Here is a 19,084-nt window from a genome sequence, read left to right on the forward strand (position 1 = left end):
GGTCTAATCAACGCTTAATGTCACCATCCGACGGAAGAATCACCACCAACAAGGTCATGTACCCTTACTCCTGATAAGATTGGAACTGAATTACCGAACGAGTAGCTGAGCGCTTTGCGTCACGTAGCTGTCGCCTTCCATTCGGGAGATACTGTAGTGGGTTCGAAATCCATTGTCAGCAGCCCTGAAGATGATTTTCCGTGGCTTCCGATTTTCATACCAGGCAAGTGCTGGGGCTATAGGCCTACCTTAATAGAGGCCACGGTCACTTCCTTCCCGCTGTTAGCCGTCTCCTATCTCTGCCCGTGTCGGTGCGACGTGAAGGAAATTGTATACCACCACATCTTCTGTTCCGTCGGGCAGCATTCTGATGGCGTTTTTTTTTTTCACCAACGGTACCCAAGCAGGCTAACCATGGTGTGAGACAATATAGAGTTGACGCCTTAACGACCATGTCTACCAGGCCGGCACTCTACGCCTCTATTCCATTCACGAATAAAAAATACCACGCCGAGCCTGCTTACGTTAGGTCTTTTCTGTCAATGTGAAATGTCTCTTTTCTAGTTTCCCTTGTTTGATTTAGAATCGTACCAAAAACAACAACAACTTAGTCATGCCGCATGGTGTGTTTTCTGCTTTAATTGCCTTTAGGACTGAGAGAATAATTGTTTCAATTACTATACACTAGTCATTGATATAAGTATGTTCGTAAACACAATGAAAATGTGCAATATTTGAGTAATTTAGTATTAGAATAGCTCATAGAACTAATTTCAGATTTATAGGCACAATATGTAACGTCACATCATGTTCGTCGAAGTCGAACCGAGTCTAAGCCAGGTTCTGGAGGACTCCAGTTATATCCCCCTGCCGGCAGTCCTGAAGATGTTACCCACAGTTCCCCGTTTCTACACCAGGTAAATGCTGGGGCAGTAAATTAATTGAGGCCATGGTCTATTACTTCCCAGTTCTAGCCCTTTCCAATCGTTGTCATAAGAGCTCTCTGAGTCGGGGCGACAGGAGCTAGAAGAAAGTAGACAAGGAAATAAAAATTGCTGAATTAATATCTATTTCACATTATTATTATTATTATTATTATTATTATTATTATTATTATTATTATTATTATTATTATTATTATTATTATTATTATTTGCCTGCCCTATGGTGTAAGGGTAGTGTGTCTGACTATTACCCGGAGGTTATGGATTCGATTCCTGGAGAGCTCAGGGATTTTTACCTGGATCTGGGGGCTGGCTCAGGGTCCGAGATAGCGGCCCTCATCTAGAAAGCCAAGAATGACGGCCGAGAGGATTCGTCGTGCCGACCACACGACACCTCATAGCCTGCAGGCCTTTGAGCTGAGAAGAGGTCGCTTGGTAAGTCATGGCCCTTCGAGGCTACTGTGCCATGGAGTTTGGTTTTATTGTTATTATTTATTATTATTATTATTATTATTATTATTGTTATTATTATTTACTTCGTAAACGTTGTAAAAGGCGTGATTAATTTGCTTCCGTAAGATTTATTTGCTTAGTTTGTACAAAATATCAACTTTTATCACCGTTTCAACAATAAAATTGATAAAACTAGATTGAGCTGACGAATTACAAGCAGATATGAAAGCAGTGTCTATAATTTCTATCAAGTGTGTCTCATTTTGTACAATATTGCATTATCTACAGATTTATATTTAGCAGACTTCTAAATATCTAAGTTCATTACTATTTTCTCCTTCACCATCATCTTTTTCTCCTATTCCTCGTAATCTTCTTCTTCTTTTTCTTCTTCATCTTCGTCGTCGTCGTCACCTCCTCGTTCTTCAATAGTCTTGCGAATCCATTCGCTGAAGAGACTTACATCAGAGTAGACTCCAGGCAGTTTACCCAGCCCGCACCCGACTCCCCAGGACACAACTCCAGCCTGGTAATAGGAGCCATCCCGTTCACAGACCAAAGGACCACCAGCGTCTCCCTACAAAAGAAGAGACCAATTCACCATCATTAGTATAAATGACATAGCAGTGTCACATGGGTAGTTTAAAACTAACAACTTAATAGAGCCCAGCGTAGAAAGTTTCATTGCTATGGTATAGTTGAGACGGGCAACGGATACCCATCTCCTCTCAAACAGTTCGGCATACGTTTGATCTCCTGGGCCCTTGCTTGACTAGCAGGGGTTGATTTTATAACAGTAGTGGACTTTAAAAAAGTTCCCATTCCTCAACATAAACCTTCAGCTATTTCGCCCATACACCTATTACACCTATTACAATAGACGTCAGTCTCTTCTTTCTTTTTCAGCTCAGATAATTCGCGCGTGCTTTGTTATCTGTTCGAACGTCTTGAAATATTTATTTTACTAATTAATATGTGTGAAGTGTATTGCTTTTCAGTTAGCTTCATGCAAAACCGTGGAGGCCGCGGCAATCAAACCTGGAAATTTACCGAGCGAGTTGGCCGTGCGGTTAGGGTCGCGCAGCTGTGAGCTTGCATTCGGAAAATAGTGAGTTCGAATCCCACTGTCGGCAGCCCTAAAGAAGTTTTCCGTGGTTCCCATTTTCGCACCAGACAAATGCTGGGACTGTACCTTAATTAACGCCATGGCCTCTATGTTCCCACTCCTATCCCTTTTCCATCCTTCCGTCGCCGAAACCTTCGATGTGTTAGTTTGACATTAAAAAGGCAACAATTTTTTTTTTAATTGGAAATTAACGCACCGGAAAATCTTGAATTAAATCAACCAGTGCACGCAAACGATCCTCAACTGAGCACCAGTAGCAGTGATACTCGATCGTGTAGCAGTGGCTGCGTGCCTGCGAGAGATAACTCAGTCGTGTAGTAGGCTAAGTAGTATTTATGCGAAGAAAAGAACGGCGACTAACGCTTTAAGTAAGCAAAGTCAACGGCTGGTATGTAAACACATATGAACGTGATACGAAGAACAACGTAGGCAAGGGTTATGTTTCGGAGACAGCTGAAATTTTGAAACTTGACAGGAAAATTATTAGGATAATCGTACAAAGAGGTCCTACAGCTACCGAGCTCGATAGCTGCAGTCGCTTAAGTGCGTCCAGTACCGGTATCCAGTATTCGGGAGATCGTGGGTTCGAATCCCACTGTCGGCAGCCCTGAAGATGGTTTTCCGTGGTTTCCCATTTTCACACCAGGCAAATGCTGGGGCTGTACCTTAATTAAGGCCACGGCCGCTTCCTTCCCACTCCTAGCCCCTTCCTGCCCCATCGTCGCCATAAGACTTATCTGTGTCGGTGCGACGTAAAGCAAATAACAAAAAAAAAGGTCCTACAGCTCCGAAAATGTGTGGTAAGAACAGTGTTATTTTTAACAAAATTGATGATTTTTGCTATGACTCGGTGCGACGCGACATGTGTAAATTGTTTACTAAATATGTCACCAACCGTACAGTAACTATTAAAACATTTGAAAATTGTGTTGGCTTTCCTTATGAAAAGCCCACTGTACGAGAGCTGCTAATAAAACCTGGGTTTTTTCCGCATTCTGAAGAAAAAGAAACAGACTGTAATGGAATCTGCTAGAATAGTAGCTTGACGATATAAATTCATAAACCGTCTCCGGAAGTTGCGCTTCGAGGGATGCAGAGTTGTCTACCTAATGTAGATGAATCTTGACATGACACTCATGACAATGTGAAGAAAGGGTGGACTATGAAACTTGTAATTGTATACTGAAGGCACCAACATCGCGAGGCAATGGTGTTGCATTCTGGGGGGCAGTGAGGGATTGGTAGAGAGTTGTCTTTATATGTCCCCTAAAAACGTTGGAGACTGCGAAGCTGATAGCCATAACGAAATGACAGCTCAAGTGGTTTTTTTAAGTCCCACTTTTTAAAGAACCTACCACGTGACCGAAAATGTGTAATTGTGATGGACAGCGTAAGCCACCATTCGCGGCAGCTGATTCGGTTTCCTTCCACGAACAGGGCATTATTAAGTTTATGGAGTTCAATAACTTTCCCGTGCCCAAACCTATACCCATCAATGAAGTTTGGTTGCAGGAATTCAAATCAGCTTTTGTTGCAGGAATTCAAATCAGCTAATATAAGTAAAAGGTACGCTGCAGAGGAGATCGCAGCCTCACGCAGACACGAAATGTTGCGAGTCTCTCCATATCCCTGTATTTTAAACCCCATAAAAATGATCTGGGATCAACTGCAGTCATGTTGTTGTTATTCTTGTTCTTGTTTGATTCATCAGTCCATAGACTGGATTTATGCAGCCCTCCATGCCACCCTAGCCTGTGCTAACCGCTTTATTTCTATGTAACTACTGCATCCTACATCTGATCTAATCTGTTTATCATATTCAAACCTTGATCTACCTCTACCGCTCTTATGTCAACACTTCCCTCAAAAACGAACTGAACAAATCCTGGGTGTCTTAAGGATGTGTCCTCTCATTCTATCTCTCCTTCTCATCAAATTTAGCCAAATCGATCTCCCTTCGCCAATTAGATTCAGTATCTCTTCATTTCTTAATTCGATCTACCCGTCACACTTTCAGCATTCTTATGTAACACCACATTTCAAAGCTCCGATTCTCTTTCTGAGCTAGTTGAGGTCCACTTCCATATAATGCCACACTCCAGACGAAAGTCTTCAAAAACATCATTCTAATTCCTACATCAATTTTCGAAATGAGGACATTTATTTTGTTAAGAAAGGCCTTCCATGCTTGCACCAGTTTGCATTTTATATCCTCCTTATTTCTGCCGTCGTTAGTTAATTTAATACCCAAATGACAATATTTATCTACTTCCTTTAATACTTAATTTTCTAATCTAATATTTCCTACATTACTTGAGGTCGTTCGACTGCACTCCATTCCTTTTATTTTAGAATTACTTATTTTCATCTTGTCCTCCTTCCCTAAGGCCCTGTCCATGCCATTCAGCAATTTCTACAGATCTTCTGCAGATTCAGATAAAATAACAATATCCTCTGAAAAATCTCAGGGTTTTAATTTCCTCTCCTTAGATCGTGATTCCCTGTCCAAATTCTTCTTTGATTTCCTTTACCGCATTAACAAGAAGGGGCACAAACTGCAGCCTTGCCTCACTCTTTTCTGTATCGCTGCTTCTTTTCCATAGCCTGATTCTTATCACTGCAGACAGATTTTTGTACAGATTGTAAATAATTCCTCTTTCTCGGTAGTTGATCCCGATTACCTTCATAATCTCAAATAGTTTGGTCCAATCAACATTATCGAATGCCTTTTCTAGATCTACGAATGCCATGTACATGAGCTTGCCCTTCTCTATTCGGTCCTCTAGGATCAGACGTAAAGTCAGGATTGCTTCACGTGTTCCTTCATTTCTTCTGAAGCCAAACTGGCCTTCTCCCAATTCAGTTTCAACTTGTCTTTATATTCTTCTGTAAATAATACCGGTAAAAATTTTACAGGTGTGTGATGTTAAACTAATGGGTCGACAGCTTTCACACTTGTCAGCACCGGCTTTCTTCTGAACAGGTATAACAAAATTCTGACCAAAATCGAATGACAGTTCTCCTGTATCATACATCTTACACACTAAATGGAATATCTTCGACGTGCTGGTTTGTTTAAAGCAGTCAGTAATTCAGAGGGAATGTCATAAATTCCAGGTGCCTTTTCTCTATTTAGGTCTCTCAAAGTTTTATCGAATTCTGACCTCAAAATTGGGTCTCCCATTTCATCTGCATCGACAGCCTCTTCTTGTTCCAGAACCATATCATCTACGCCTTTACCTTGATACAACTGTTGGATATGTTCCTGCCATCTTTATGCCATGTCTTTTCTTCATAGAAGTGGTTTTCCATCTGAGCTCTTAATATCCATACACCTAGTTTTCCTTTCACTAAAAGTTTTTCCTTGACTTTCCTTTCCTACAACCTTTACGATCTTTGCACTTCTCCTTCAGCCATTATTCTTTAGATGTCCTGCACTTTCTATCCACTTCACATATTAATCGCCTGTATTCTTTTCTGCCCTCCTCATTTTTTGAATTCTTGTACTTTTGTCGTTCATCAATCAGGTCTAGTATCTTCTGAGTTATCCATTGATTGGTTTCTCAATCTCTGCCTAATCATAATTAAATCTCCCAGTGTCTCCAGTTCTCGTCCACGTATACAGCCGTCGTTTGTAGTGTTTGAACCAAGTATTAGCAAGGACTAAATTATGATCGATACAGAATTCAACCAGTCGATTCCCTCTTTTATTCCTTTGTCCCAATTCGAATTATTCTACTCTATTACCTTCTCTTCCTTGGTCTACCACTGCATTCCAGTCTGCCATCACAATTAAATCATTTCTCGTCACGTTTTACATATTGTATTAAATCTTATATCTTTCCAAATATTCTTTCGATTTGTTCATCATCCGCTGAAATAGTAAGCACTATTGTGATGAGCGTCGGCTTGCTGTCTATTTTGACAACAATGATCCTTTCACTATGCTGGTTGTAGTAGCTTACCCGCTGCCCTATTTTTTTATTCATTATTAAATCAACTCCTGCATTTCCTCTGTTTGGTTTTGTGTTGATTCCGCACCCAGCGATCCGAACAGGGGACTATTTTACACTCGGAATATTTTACCCGGCAGGAAGCCATAATCAGTAATACATCATTCTTACAGAGAGAGTTGCATGTTGTCGGAGGTTAGTTACGGCTGTAGTTTCGCCATGCTTTCAGCCGTGTAGCAGTATCAAAAGAGCTAAGCTATGTTAAGTATTAATACAAGGCCATATCAATCATCTAGACTGCCGTCCTTGCAACTTCCGAAAGACTGCTACCCCCCTTTCGATGAACCATTCGTTAGTATGGTCTCTCGACAGATACCCATCCAATATGGTTGCACCTTTGGCTCGACTATTTGCTTCACTGGCACGCACAAGCCGCTCCACCGCGGCAAGGTCATATGGTGTTAGATCAGGGCCTCTCAGGGTGCAAAAACCTGGTGCATGCACTGTGCACGGCGCAAAAGACGACTTCGCTTGGTTGACCAGAGTGCAGACCCCCCACTCCTCGATTTGGAGCAATAGCGCTGTCTCTCTCTTTCCCCCTGCCTGTCTCGCTCACTCCGCCTGTCTCCCTCTTCCTCACTTGCTCCGTAGCGCTCCAAATCCGGGCCCGAGTTGACCCGAGTTGAACCGAGTTTAGCCGAGTAGCACAGAGACGAAGCCTTGGCCCGAGCTGATCCGAGTGGGACCGATGCACTGTGCACAGGTACTCTGCGCCTTAGTTTGCACGCGTGAGATTTTGGGCGTTTGAGAGGCCCTGTGTTAGATAAAACAATGTTACCCCAACTTTGAGTCAACTTCTGCGCGAAGGAGCTGAAACAACCGGTCCCGAGAGCTGGTCTGCTTGTGTTTGATACACCATTAAGATAGAAGAAAAGTACAAGAAACAGGACGCGGATAGCAACCAAGATGGATTTGTGATTCACCTAACACACAGTGACGATGACGAATGGAGTTAAGGTAAATACTGCGTTTTATTTTTTAAAATAGCTTTTTTGCCTTTTTTGTGTTGGAACTACAAATTTAATATTTCATTTTTATTATTTCTTTAATTTTTATTTGCCTGTATGATGCCATTTCTTGATGGATGGAGTACATTAGCATCTGTCTCTTGGCACAGGCCAGAGCAGAATGTAGCTTCCACTTAAGTTCAGTCTTGTCCATGGCTGTGACAATGTGGAAGCTGCTGAGGTATGTGTGGTGCTGAGTTATTCAGAGCACAACAAATGCATCTGATTGTGATGAACGGCGTTGCTCGTAGGGTCAATCGTGCTGCAATAGAACTTTATGGCCCAGTGAGGAAAGCAATAAGAACCTCATTCTTCATCTTGCCTAGTACGCCTCATTTTGGCGCTGCCATCCGTTGTTGCGGCTTCCCGGTAACCGCATAGCCTTTGCTGGTGTTATTTGAGGATTCAACCAGCCTCTGGGCTGATGACCTAACAGACATTATTATGTTAGGCTTCATACCTAAATGGTTAGATGGTGATGGTGGCGATTATTTTTAAGAGGAAGTACAACTGGGCAACCTTGCTCTATTAACAATATCAGTGAGAAAACATTGGAAGGGACCAGACATTCCGAGAAATGAAGGTGCCGGCCAAGGAAAGACAAGGGCCACGAAGGGCATGGAAATGGAAGACTCTTTAGGCCTTGAATGCTCTAATACCGTCGCGATCGGAAAAGAACAAGAATTCACCAAGGGAGGTCGGATAGGATAGATGAAAGTGAAGATTCTGGCACAAATAAGTGGAAGCAATGCCAGGACTCAGCTGAGAGTCCCGTGGTCGCCTTTAGTCACCTTTTACGACAGGCAGGGGATACCGTGGATGTTATTCTACCGACCCCAATCATAGGGGAATGCCTAAATGGTTAGGGTGCTGGCTTTTCGTCCTAGCTGCATTAGTTAAATTGGCCGTAAACCCATAATATTATTATTATTAGGAGAGCTCCGTGATCTCTTCCTTTTGGGAAGTGCTTTGAAGTATTTGGACATAAAGTTTACGATTAAAGGTTTGGTATAATTCGACAGGTCTTTTAACATTTTTTATTATTATTATTATTATTATTATTATTATTATTATTATTATTATTATTATCATGCAGTAGCATGAGAAAGATCAAATCAGTATGAAAAATATAATACGTTCGACTGGCATAAAATTGTGAACACTTCGATGGGGTAGTAAAAAGATGGTCCTCAAAAACATGTTCTACTAAAAATATTTTTAAACAGACTAGAACCTTACCTTACACATGTCTCTCTTGTCGTTTCCACCAGCGCATATATAGCTCTTGTCGAGCTCAAAGAAGTGACCGAGATATGTCTTCCTCAGTCTGCTCTGGCAGACATTATGTGGAACAATGGGCACTTCGATCTGCTTCAGTGTGGTCTGTAGCTCTCCTCTATCACCTGGGAATAAATAGGTAAACACAATAATTATTTCTGTGATTCAGCCACCCCTTCCAATGTAGTTTTATGCAACCCACAAAATTCATACCCTCCTGAAAACACCTGTCCTGCCGGTATGCTCAGACAACACAACCGGATATCTTGGTATCTACCGCCTCACCATGATAGCAAGCCGTAATATTATACTCGCGTGTGCCTTCTGGATCATATGAACCTAACACGCCAGCGAAACACTAAATTGATAGTGTGACCGCAGTAAACCTAAGATTTACTATAAGCTGCCCAGTATGCCGTACTGAACCATAGTGTGGTTGGTAAAGGCGTGGCGGAGTGGGCTTGCATGTCAGGTAGGAGTTTCGAGTCCGGGGCGAAGATTACAAATTTTCGAAATATTTGTTTAATATTTACCACACGCAATGTGAGTTCAATACCCGCTTGCATGCAAATTATGTGTGAATGAATGTGTTTGTGGCCCTAAGAAGGGCTGATTAGTTAGCAGGCCGGACACATACAGACCGGAAATAATAGGAACACAACTGCCCTGACAATGCTTTATCGCAGCAAATGCTCAATTTGATGCACATTCGGACCCGGTGTCCAACAGATCGTCTGCGCGCTGAAGCATTCCAGGTGTAATTGCTCGGCAAGCGTCCGTGATGAGTTGCCGGAGCTGGTCGTGGTTTTCCGGCGCTTGCGTGAAAACGACGTTCTGTAACGGTTCAAATCCCGTTACAAGATGATATCTGTATTTTTATGATTTTATCTGTATTTTATTATTATTATTATTATTATTATTATTATTATTATTATTATTATTTATTATTATGTCAGTATTATTATTATTTTATCTGTGATATTGTACTATTATTGTAATTATCCGTTTTATTCAATTTTGCAATTGCCTGTTGCTTGCAAGATTGCACTTAGATGTATACATATATACGTATGTGTAGTATAACACTCAATACCTGTACAGTGAGAATTGTTGTATATATCAGAGATTGGAAGTGACGTTGTTATATTGCGACACCAGTGGCGATTCTGCCAAGTCATCGCCACTCCATGGCTATGTCATCGTATTTATTTAGAATATGCGCGCACGGTGTCATCGCCGCGGGGCTATTTCACCACTGTATGTAATATCTGTCGCGTAGGTGGGAGTATGTCATTGTTATTTTTGGAGATTACGTAGCTGTGTCAACCAAAGTCTATATAAGGTGGGTGCACATTGTAGCGTCAGTCATTACTTATAAGGATGCAGTACAGTGAAGTAGTCTACTAGATCAAGAGGCCTTGGTTGGTCAGCCAACCAGTGTGAACGAGAGATGGTGAAGACTCAGTGAGCCATTATTGGTCATTGAGAGAGTGAGACCAAATGGTTGGTCCGTCACTTAGTGGAAGACGCGGACGCAAGGCTTACCAAGGAGTCAGAGAGGGCAACCCTGGACCTGCCAAGAGGTCATACCATATTGACTTACAAAGAAGTCAGATGATATGGAGAAGAAGCAGTCGCAAGGATGTATCGCCACGTTAGGCGTGACACATCTACAGTAAACACCAGAGCAATGGATTACGTCGTAATTACACTCAAAGTGTTGAAGGTACAGTCAAGTGAATCAGTGAGGGAAATATTTCGTATAAATTGTTAAATGTCCGGTCAAGAAGAATTCAAATTCATGCCTAGTTTCTGTCAGTTGCAATGTCATAATTTCATATTCTCATCTCTTTTATCGCAACAAGACTCACTATTTTTTGATATATTATTTAAAGAATATATATTGTTCTATCAAACGAATTCATAGTTTCATTTCATTGACAGTAAAATATCTTAACCTCAAAATTAATGGGGAAACCGAACGCCAATCTCCTTTTCCCAGAACTTATATGGTATGTTGTCAACAGTAAGCTTATTACCCCACACCCTAGAGATGGTCAAGAGTCTCATTCTATTATTGCTGTACTGAGTGACAGCTGGCGCCCTTCAAATAACGTATGTGTAAGTAAGCAGGTAACAAGTAAGTGTGAGTACAAGGTTAGACGAGTGTGTATTTTATTTAATGAATATTAATTTCCATAATTTTCATGTTAAACGCAAGTAATATGATTTCCCATATTAAATGTAGTTTTACATATGTGTGTAAAATTAGTCAGACAATTAGGAAAGTTACAAATTGGCGCCCAACGTGGGGCACGAAGAAATTCAGAATTTGGTCTGAATGACAGCATATCATAGGTTCATTTTGGGAGGAGTATGCAAATTTAAGCCAACGGAATTATTACCGGTAAATGTTAGGAGTGTAACTTTGTGATATATATTTGTATTTTGGGGATATGTCAAGGGATTTGAAGAGGGAAATTAATTTGAGATCGCGTACTATCACTAGTGAACCAAAGATGGACAAGGAAGACAATAACAAGTCATGTGACGACGAAGTCATTGCTTCTGCGGACATCCAAGGTGAGATTGAAAATAGGGAGCAGGTGAGCACGATGGAAGGTTCTGAGATAATTCAGGAAAGTGCAGAAATTGAGAAGCATACTGAAACTCAAAAAGAAATCGCGGGGGGAATGAACCAAGATATTTTAAATTTGCTGATGGCCAGATTTACCGAGTTCAGTAATGAAAATAAGAAGCTCAGTGAAAAGATTAGTGAAAATAATAAGAAGGAGATGGAAGAGATGAAAGAATTCTTTAGTAGTAGTAGTGAAAAGAATAAGAAAGAGATGAAAGAATTAATTAGTAATAATAATGAAAATTGTAATAAACAGATTAACTCTCTAAGTAATAAAATGGAAGAAATAATTGGTGGTAGTAGTGAAAATAATAAGAAAGAGATGAAAGAATTAATTGGTAGTAATGAAAATAATAATAAACAGATGGAAGAAGTGATTGGTAGCTGTAGAAAAATGGAGGAAAAGATTGATACTAGTGGTGAAAATAATATGAAACAGATGAAAGAAATTAGTAGTAGTTGTAACGAACGTTTTAATGCGATTAATGAGAAATTAGATAGGTTAAGTGAATCACTAGATTCTAAAATAGATACTAAGATAGTAGAGGTAACGGGTCAAATATACAAGTTAGAAAATAAGTTTAATAAAGTGTGTGTTGACCTTAGAGGAGAAAGGGAGTTGAGTCGGAGCGGTTTTCATACTCAAATTGAGCATGTCAAAGGAACATGTACAAACAAGATCATACTGTTAAGTAATAAGATTTCGAGTAATCGGGAAGAAATTCATGAGGTAGTCGAGAAAAGATTGGACAAAATTTACAATGCAGTTAGGGAAGATACGAGGGAACAGATTAGTAGAATTGAACAAATTGAAAGCAAACTTGTGGAGGTCACTGAACTACGGAATGAACAGGAAATGCTATCACAACAGGTGAGAGAGAGAGAGGAAGAATTGCAGGAAGACGTGAGAATAGTGGAAGAGAATGCTGAAAGAGCAGCGGAAGAAGAAGAAGAAGAAGAAGAAGAAGTTGTGAACTGCCAGGGATTGATTCGGCAGGAATTTGAATTTGCAGGTGAGATGACGGGAGAAATGATAGTGGTGAGTGGTTTGTTCAGTAGGGATCGTGATTTAACCAAGTTTTCTGGAAAACAGTTTAATCCTATAGAGTTTGTAAAAGTAGTTGAGAAAAGATTTGCAAGTAAGTCGAAGAATAACATTAATGAATGGGAATACGTGGTGGAAATCTTGTCGAATGTTTTTGTCGGTGAAAGTAGAATATGGTTTCGAGTATACTGGAATAATATGTCTAATTTAGGAGAGATTAAAGTGCTCATTGACAGGCTTTGGGAAGAATGTTTACGCGCGCGAGAGAGAGAGCGCATGATGTCTAGGGAAAGTAATATTGTAGAGAGAAGGGGGAAAATGTTAGCCGTGTATCAGAGGAGAGGGGGTGATCATGATCCGCAGAGGATTAATAGTTGTGTTGATGGTGATAGTGATCAGAAGAGTAATCAGAGAGAATTGGAAGATGGGAGGCGTATGAATCTGAGTTATGAGAGAGAAGGTCAGAAGAGTAATCAGAGAGAATCGGAAGATGGGAGGCGTATGTATTTGAGTTGTGAGAGAGAAGATCAGGAGAGTAATCAGAGAAAATCGGAAGATGGGAGGCGTATGTATTTGAGTTATGAGAGAGAAGATCAGAAGAGTAATCTGAGAGAATCGGAAGATGGGAGGCGTATGTATCTGAGTTATGAGAGAGAAGGTCAGGGGAGTAATCAGAGAGAATCGGAAGATGGGAGGCGTACGGGTTTGAGTTATCAGAGAGACTATGATAGTCTCAATATGAATGTTATCAAGGTGTCGTTATCAAGCCAGAGTATTTCAGATTCACAGGGAATCGGGTAAGTTAAGTGGACAGGCTGAAGGTAGAAGTTGAACAGGGATGTAGTATAAGTAGTTGTCTAGTGAAAGTAGATTTAAGAGTACAGTGTGATTGTGACCTAAGTAATGTTAAGTGAAATATTTAAGTAGTGCCGTAGTCGTAGATAATGAAGTAATTAATAGTAGCAGTAAGTTAGACGTAAGACGTGATCTGTTAAAGTGATGTAAGTACTTGTTATACCGAGAATATGATGTAAGTAGTGAGGTAGTAACTCCAATGATGGAAATTGTGATGTGAAGAAGGTACTAGTTTATAACAGCCGTTGGGTAAGTCAAAGTGAGTAAATAAAATGATAGCGGTACCAGTCAATTGAAGATAATTGTAAGTTTAAGCCATGCCTTGTTGTACCAGAACTTGTGTATTCAGTTGTTTTAGGAGCTGACTTGGTTGCAAATCATGGAAGTAGAGTAGACTTTGATTTAGGTAGTGTGTGTTTGTTCTATGAGGAAACTAGCAAAGAAGTACGTGTTAATTATGATGGTCTGAGGTAAGTGTGTTGGTGACGTGTGTTCTTTGAAATATATGAGAGGTAAGTGAAGTTGTTCCTAGTGAGAGGAAATGTGTTGTTGGGTGTGTTACGTGTCTATACGACCAGGATCTGAGGGATCGTCGGTATGAGGCAGTGACGTGAGGTAATTTGGGTGAATTACAGGAGGAGTAATTGGGTTCGATGTTAGGTAAGCATCGAGATGTATTTAGTGGTTAGTGAGGAAGAACACGTATTTGAACATAAATTTGTAGTACATGACCATTCATCGTTTGTGGGAGGTAAGTACCCCAGTCAACTTAAAAATGCTAGTGACGTTTAAGAACAAATAAACATTATGCTGGATTACGGAATAATTGAACCATCTTGTAGCCATAGTATTAATCCTTTAATTGTTGTTGCCAAGGAGGATGTGATCTATTGAGATATGTAAGTTAATAAGGGCAAAATTGATTCAGTTTGAGTGACAGAGTGCTACTCAGAGTTCCATTTTCATCATCTGCAGAGGCGGGAAATATGTTGAAGTTATTATTTTGTATCAGGGGTATTTCACTATTGTGAACCGTATCGGGAAGTGTGCATATTCCTTAAAAGATCAGGAAGGGGATATTGTCGGTATTTGTAGTATTATATATGTAAAGAAGTATTTCACGTGAGATTTGTTGAAATAAGAGTAAGATGATTAAATTTTTGTAAGAAACTGGCAAAATAAAATTAACATACATGAATTAGCGTGTGAACCAAGTGTCGTATTGGTGCATTGGAAGAATAAGTGCTACATTGTCATGTTCTGTGTGACAAAACTGAGAACAGGACATTGGACAGTTATCTGCGATAACCATATGCGAGAAAAGTTCTCATATAAGTGAATTTTCACAAAATATTTTGATATATTAAAAAAAAGGAGAAGAATGTTGTATATTGATTGAAAATTATTTGTGTGTGTTAAATCAAGTGCTATACTCTTGTGATTTGTATGAGAGAAAGAGAGAGAATGGGACACTGGACAGTTATCTACGATGGCAATGTGCGAGAAGAATTCTCATATTTGTGATATTTTATAAAATGTATGGATGTTGAAAAAGAAAATTATTGTTGTATACTCATTTAAAGTGTTTATCTGTGTCAGTGTTATATATATAATTTTGTTCATAAATCAATCGATTCTTTGTTCTTCGATTTATTTATGAGGGAGGCGAATTGTAACGGTTCAAATCCCGTTACAAGATGATATCTGTATTTTTATGATTTTATCTGTATTTTATTATTATTATTATTATTATTATTATTATTATTATTTATTATTATTATGTCAGTATTATTATTATTTTATCTGTGATATTGTACTATTATTGTAATTATCCGTTTTATTCAATTTTGCAATTGCCTGTTGCTTGCAAGATTGCACTTAGATGTATACATATATACGTATGTGTAGTATAACACTCAATACCTGTACAGTGAGAATTGTTGTATATATCAGAGATTGGAAGTGACGTTGTTATATTGCGACACCAGTGGCGATTCTGCCAAGTCATCGCCACTCCATGGCTATGTCATCGTATTTATTTAGAATATGCGCGCACGGTGTCATCGCCGCGGGGCTATTTCACCACTGTATGTAATATCTGTCGCGTAGGTGGGAGTATGTCATTGTTATTTTTGGAGATTACGTAGCTGTGTCAACCAAAGTCTATATAAAGTGGGTGCACATTGTAGCGTCAGTCATTACTTATACGGATGCAGTACAGTGAAGTAGTCTACTAGATCAAGAGGCCTTGGTTGGTCAGCCAACCAGTGTGAACGAGAGATGGTGAAGACTCAGTGAGCCATTATTGGTCATTGAGAGAGTGAGACCAAATGGTTGGTCCGTCACTTAGTGGAAGACGCGGACGCAAGGCTTACCAAGGAGTCAGAGAGGGCAACCCTGGACCTGCCAAGAGGTCATACCATATTGACTTACAAAGAAGTCAGATGATATGGAGAAGAAGCAGTCGCAAGGATGTATCACCACGTTAGGCGTGACACATCTACAGTAAACACCAGAGCAATGGATTACGTCGTAATTACACTCAAAGTGTTGAAGGTACAGTCAAGTGAATCAGTGAGGGAAATATTTCGTATAAATTGTTAAATGTCCGGTCAAGAAGAATTCAAATTCATGCCTAGTTTCTGTCAGTTGCAAAGTCATAATTTCATATTCTCATCTCTTTTATCGCAACAAGACTCACTATTTTTTGATATATTATTTAAAGAATATATATTGTTCTATCAAACGAATTCATAGTTTCATTTCATTGACAGTAAAATATCTTAACCTCAAAATTAATGGGGAAACCGAACGCCAATCTCCTTTTCCCAGAACTTATATGGTATGTTGTCAACAGTAAGCTTATTACCCCACACCCTAGAGATGGTCAAGAGTCTCATTCTATTATTGCTGTACTGAGTGACAGCTGGCGCCCTTCAAATAACGTATGTGTAAGTAAGCAGGTAACAAGTAAGTGTGAGTACAAGGTTAGACGAGTGTGTATTTTATTTAATGAATATTAATTTCCATAATTTTCATGTTAAACGCAAGTAATATGATTTCCCATATTAAATGTAGTTTTACATATGTGTGTAAAATTAGTCAGACAATTAATAAAGTTACAGTTCTTCAAATGTCCCTAAAAGAAGTCTAACGGCGTTAAAACCAGTGATCTGTCGGATCAAGAAACAGGGCGTCCTCGCCGTATCCATTTCTCTGGCAGTTCCTCGTTCAGATGGTTACGAACGGGCAAAGTCGAATCTGGTGGAACTCCATCCTGTTGCAACCACATCGTCAAACGATCGTGCAAGGACACATCCTCCAGCAGCAGTGGGAGTTCCTGACGCCGAAAATGGTAGCGTGCGCCCGTCCAATGGCCCTCAAAGAAATAAGGTCCAATTAGGCAACCCCCAAGGTTCCACACCAAACATTCACTCCCCATCTTACTTGGTGGGCCACTTGTCGCACCCAATGAGGATTGTCCGGACTCGAATAGTGCATGTTGTGGCGATTGACGTTCCCATTATTGTGGAAGCGCAATTCGTCCGAGAACAAGATATGCGTTTACGAATGCTGCATTATTGTCCAGCATGCCTAATAGCCACCGACAGAACTCCACTCGAGCTTCAAAATCCCGCTCATGCAGCTCTTGGTGCAGCTCAAGATGGTATGGGTAAAATTTATGTTCATGCAGTATTCGACAGACGGACGGCTGGCTGGTGTTCACCTGTCGTTCAGTCGCCCTTGCACTGGGCGTCTTTCAACACGGCGGAATGTCGGGATACTATTCCAGGTACAGACTTAGTGCCTCGCACATGTTTGAATCTTCTTCCCCATAAATGAGGAGCATGTCAACGTATTCCTCTGTGTAAGCATGCCGAATGACAGCAGAGATTACAGTACATTCAGGCCATAACCAGCGGAGTATGACCAGGGCACAAGATGAATAACAGCGCCATTCTACTGTTTGAATGTGGCAAACGTGGTCCTGTGTTTACGTATTCAAACATCACACCGATGCAAAGATATTTGAACGATGCAGGACTCGAACCGCCGGTGGTACATTCCGTCGATTGCTAGCCGAACGCGTAACCACATCCTCTACGCTACACTGCTGGAAACATTCTGGTAGTACGGCGAGAGTAGAGTACATTCGCCATCCGGTTCGGTGTTAAGACATTGATTACTGCACTGTTACCTAGTTTTATGCATTCATTCCCCTCTTCGTTACACCCGGTTACGAGGCACAACACATTAACATAGTTACATGGTAAAAGGACGTTGCTACATGATTTAAAGGCGTAATGTTTTGCGAACGGATGTGCCTGAAAAGAGCTGCACTACCTCGGGATGAAGATACGCGTTTCATTTTGCTGGAATGTATAATCATATTAGTATAACGAGATGACAAGAACGGATGGAAAGATACGTCATGCAATCGAATAGCTAGGGTTCAAAATCGTGTACTAAATGTGCTCACTGAACATTAGTACCATACAGTACGCCTGCGGGGGAATAGCACCCCTATAACTAGACCTTTATGCGGATATACAAAATAATATCCGCATCCGCAAAATGGTTATCCGCGGATAATTTAAATAATCAACTACAGTATATTACACCCAAGGTATTGAAATGGGATAGATCTGTTGACATAATACAATAGGTCTAGCACCTGGCACCAGAACTCCTGCAGTCACAAGTTTATGAGGGATTTTCTCTTGCGACAACTACTGACGTATTGACCTTTGTTTCTTCCATTAATTGCGTGCAGGAGCCATTTAGACTTACGTGGAATTTACGGCTTTATGGTCTCAAGGCTCTTCATATATCACCATTCTCCCATACCAACGTCAAGGGTCGCCCAAGCACAAGCAAAAACAAGAGTGAAAATCAATAAACGTCACTATTTAGAAATTATCAGCAAAATTTTCCACGCTGCCATAGAGTGTGTATCCGCCAAGACACTAACTTCGCGGATATCCACAACCTGCATGAACCCTGTGCATGTTAGTTGGACTGCAGCAAACGATACTGTAAGACGCTGTTGAATCACACTGTATAATCATATTTGTATAAAGTGGTGACAAGAACTATTGCTTACGCTCGATTCCTGGTCGGCGTGTAAAATTATACCGTTTTAAAGCAAGCTATTCCACCTACAATGCGTGTTATATTGAAATCGATACCATATGGAACCGTCCTTTGTTTCTTAATATGTTCACACTCCAGGGTCGGTTATTTCCCTCGGACTCAGCGAGGGATCCAACCTCTACCGCCTCAAGGGCAGTGTCCTGGAGCGTGAGACGTTGGGTTGGGGATACAACTGATCAGAAGGACCAGTACCTCACCCAGGCGGCCTCACTTGTTATGCTGAACAGGGGCCTTATGGAGGAATGGGGAGATTGGAAGGGACAGGCAAGGAAGAGGGAAGGAATTGGCCGTGGCCTTATTATTGTTTTCCTTTGCTATTTGTTTTACGTCGCACTGACACAGATAGGTCTTATGGCGACGATTGGACAAGAAAGGCCTAGGAATGGGAAGGATGTGGCCGTGGTCTTAATTAAGGTAAAGCGCCAGCATTTGCCTGGTGTAAAATGAAAAACCACGGAAAACCACTTCGAGGTTGGCTGAGGTGGGAATCTAACCCACCTCTACTCAGCTGACCTCCCGAGGCTGAGTGGACCCCGTTCCAGCCCTCGTACCACGTTTCAAATTTCATGGC

General features: G+C 40.6%; 1 protein-coding gene across 1 annotated transcript in view; it reads right to left on the reverse strand.

Moving 5' to 3' along the window:
* Window positions 1–1,515: 1,515 nt before the first annotated feature.
* LOC136874503 (phenoloxidase-activating factor 2) overlaps window positions 1,516–19,084 on the reverse strand; it is a 54,653-nt gene continuing 37,084 nt past the window's right edge. Inside the window, exons 4-5 of the mRNA XM_068227819.1 lie at window positions 8,783–8,946; window positions 1,516–1,974 (exon numbers count right to left, since the gene is read on the reverse strand). Of these exons, the coding sequence (XP_068083920.1) occupies window positions 1,756–1,974; window positions 8,783–8,946 (383 nt within the window). The 3' untranslated portion in view covers window positions 1,516–1,755. The remainder of the gene's footprint in view (window positions 1,975–8,782; window positions 8,947–19,084) is intronic.

Source organism: Anabrus simplex, chromosome 5 (genome assembly GCF_040414725.1).
Source record: "Anabrus simplex isolate iqAnaSimp1 chromosome 5, ASM4041472v1, whole genome shotgun sequence".
In the NCBI taxonomy this organism is placed as follows: Eukaryota; Metazoa; Arthropoda; class Insecta; order Orthoptera; family Tettigoniidae; genus Anabrus; species Anabrus simplex.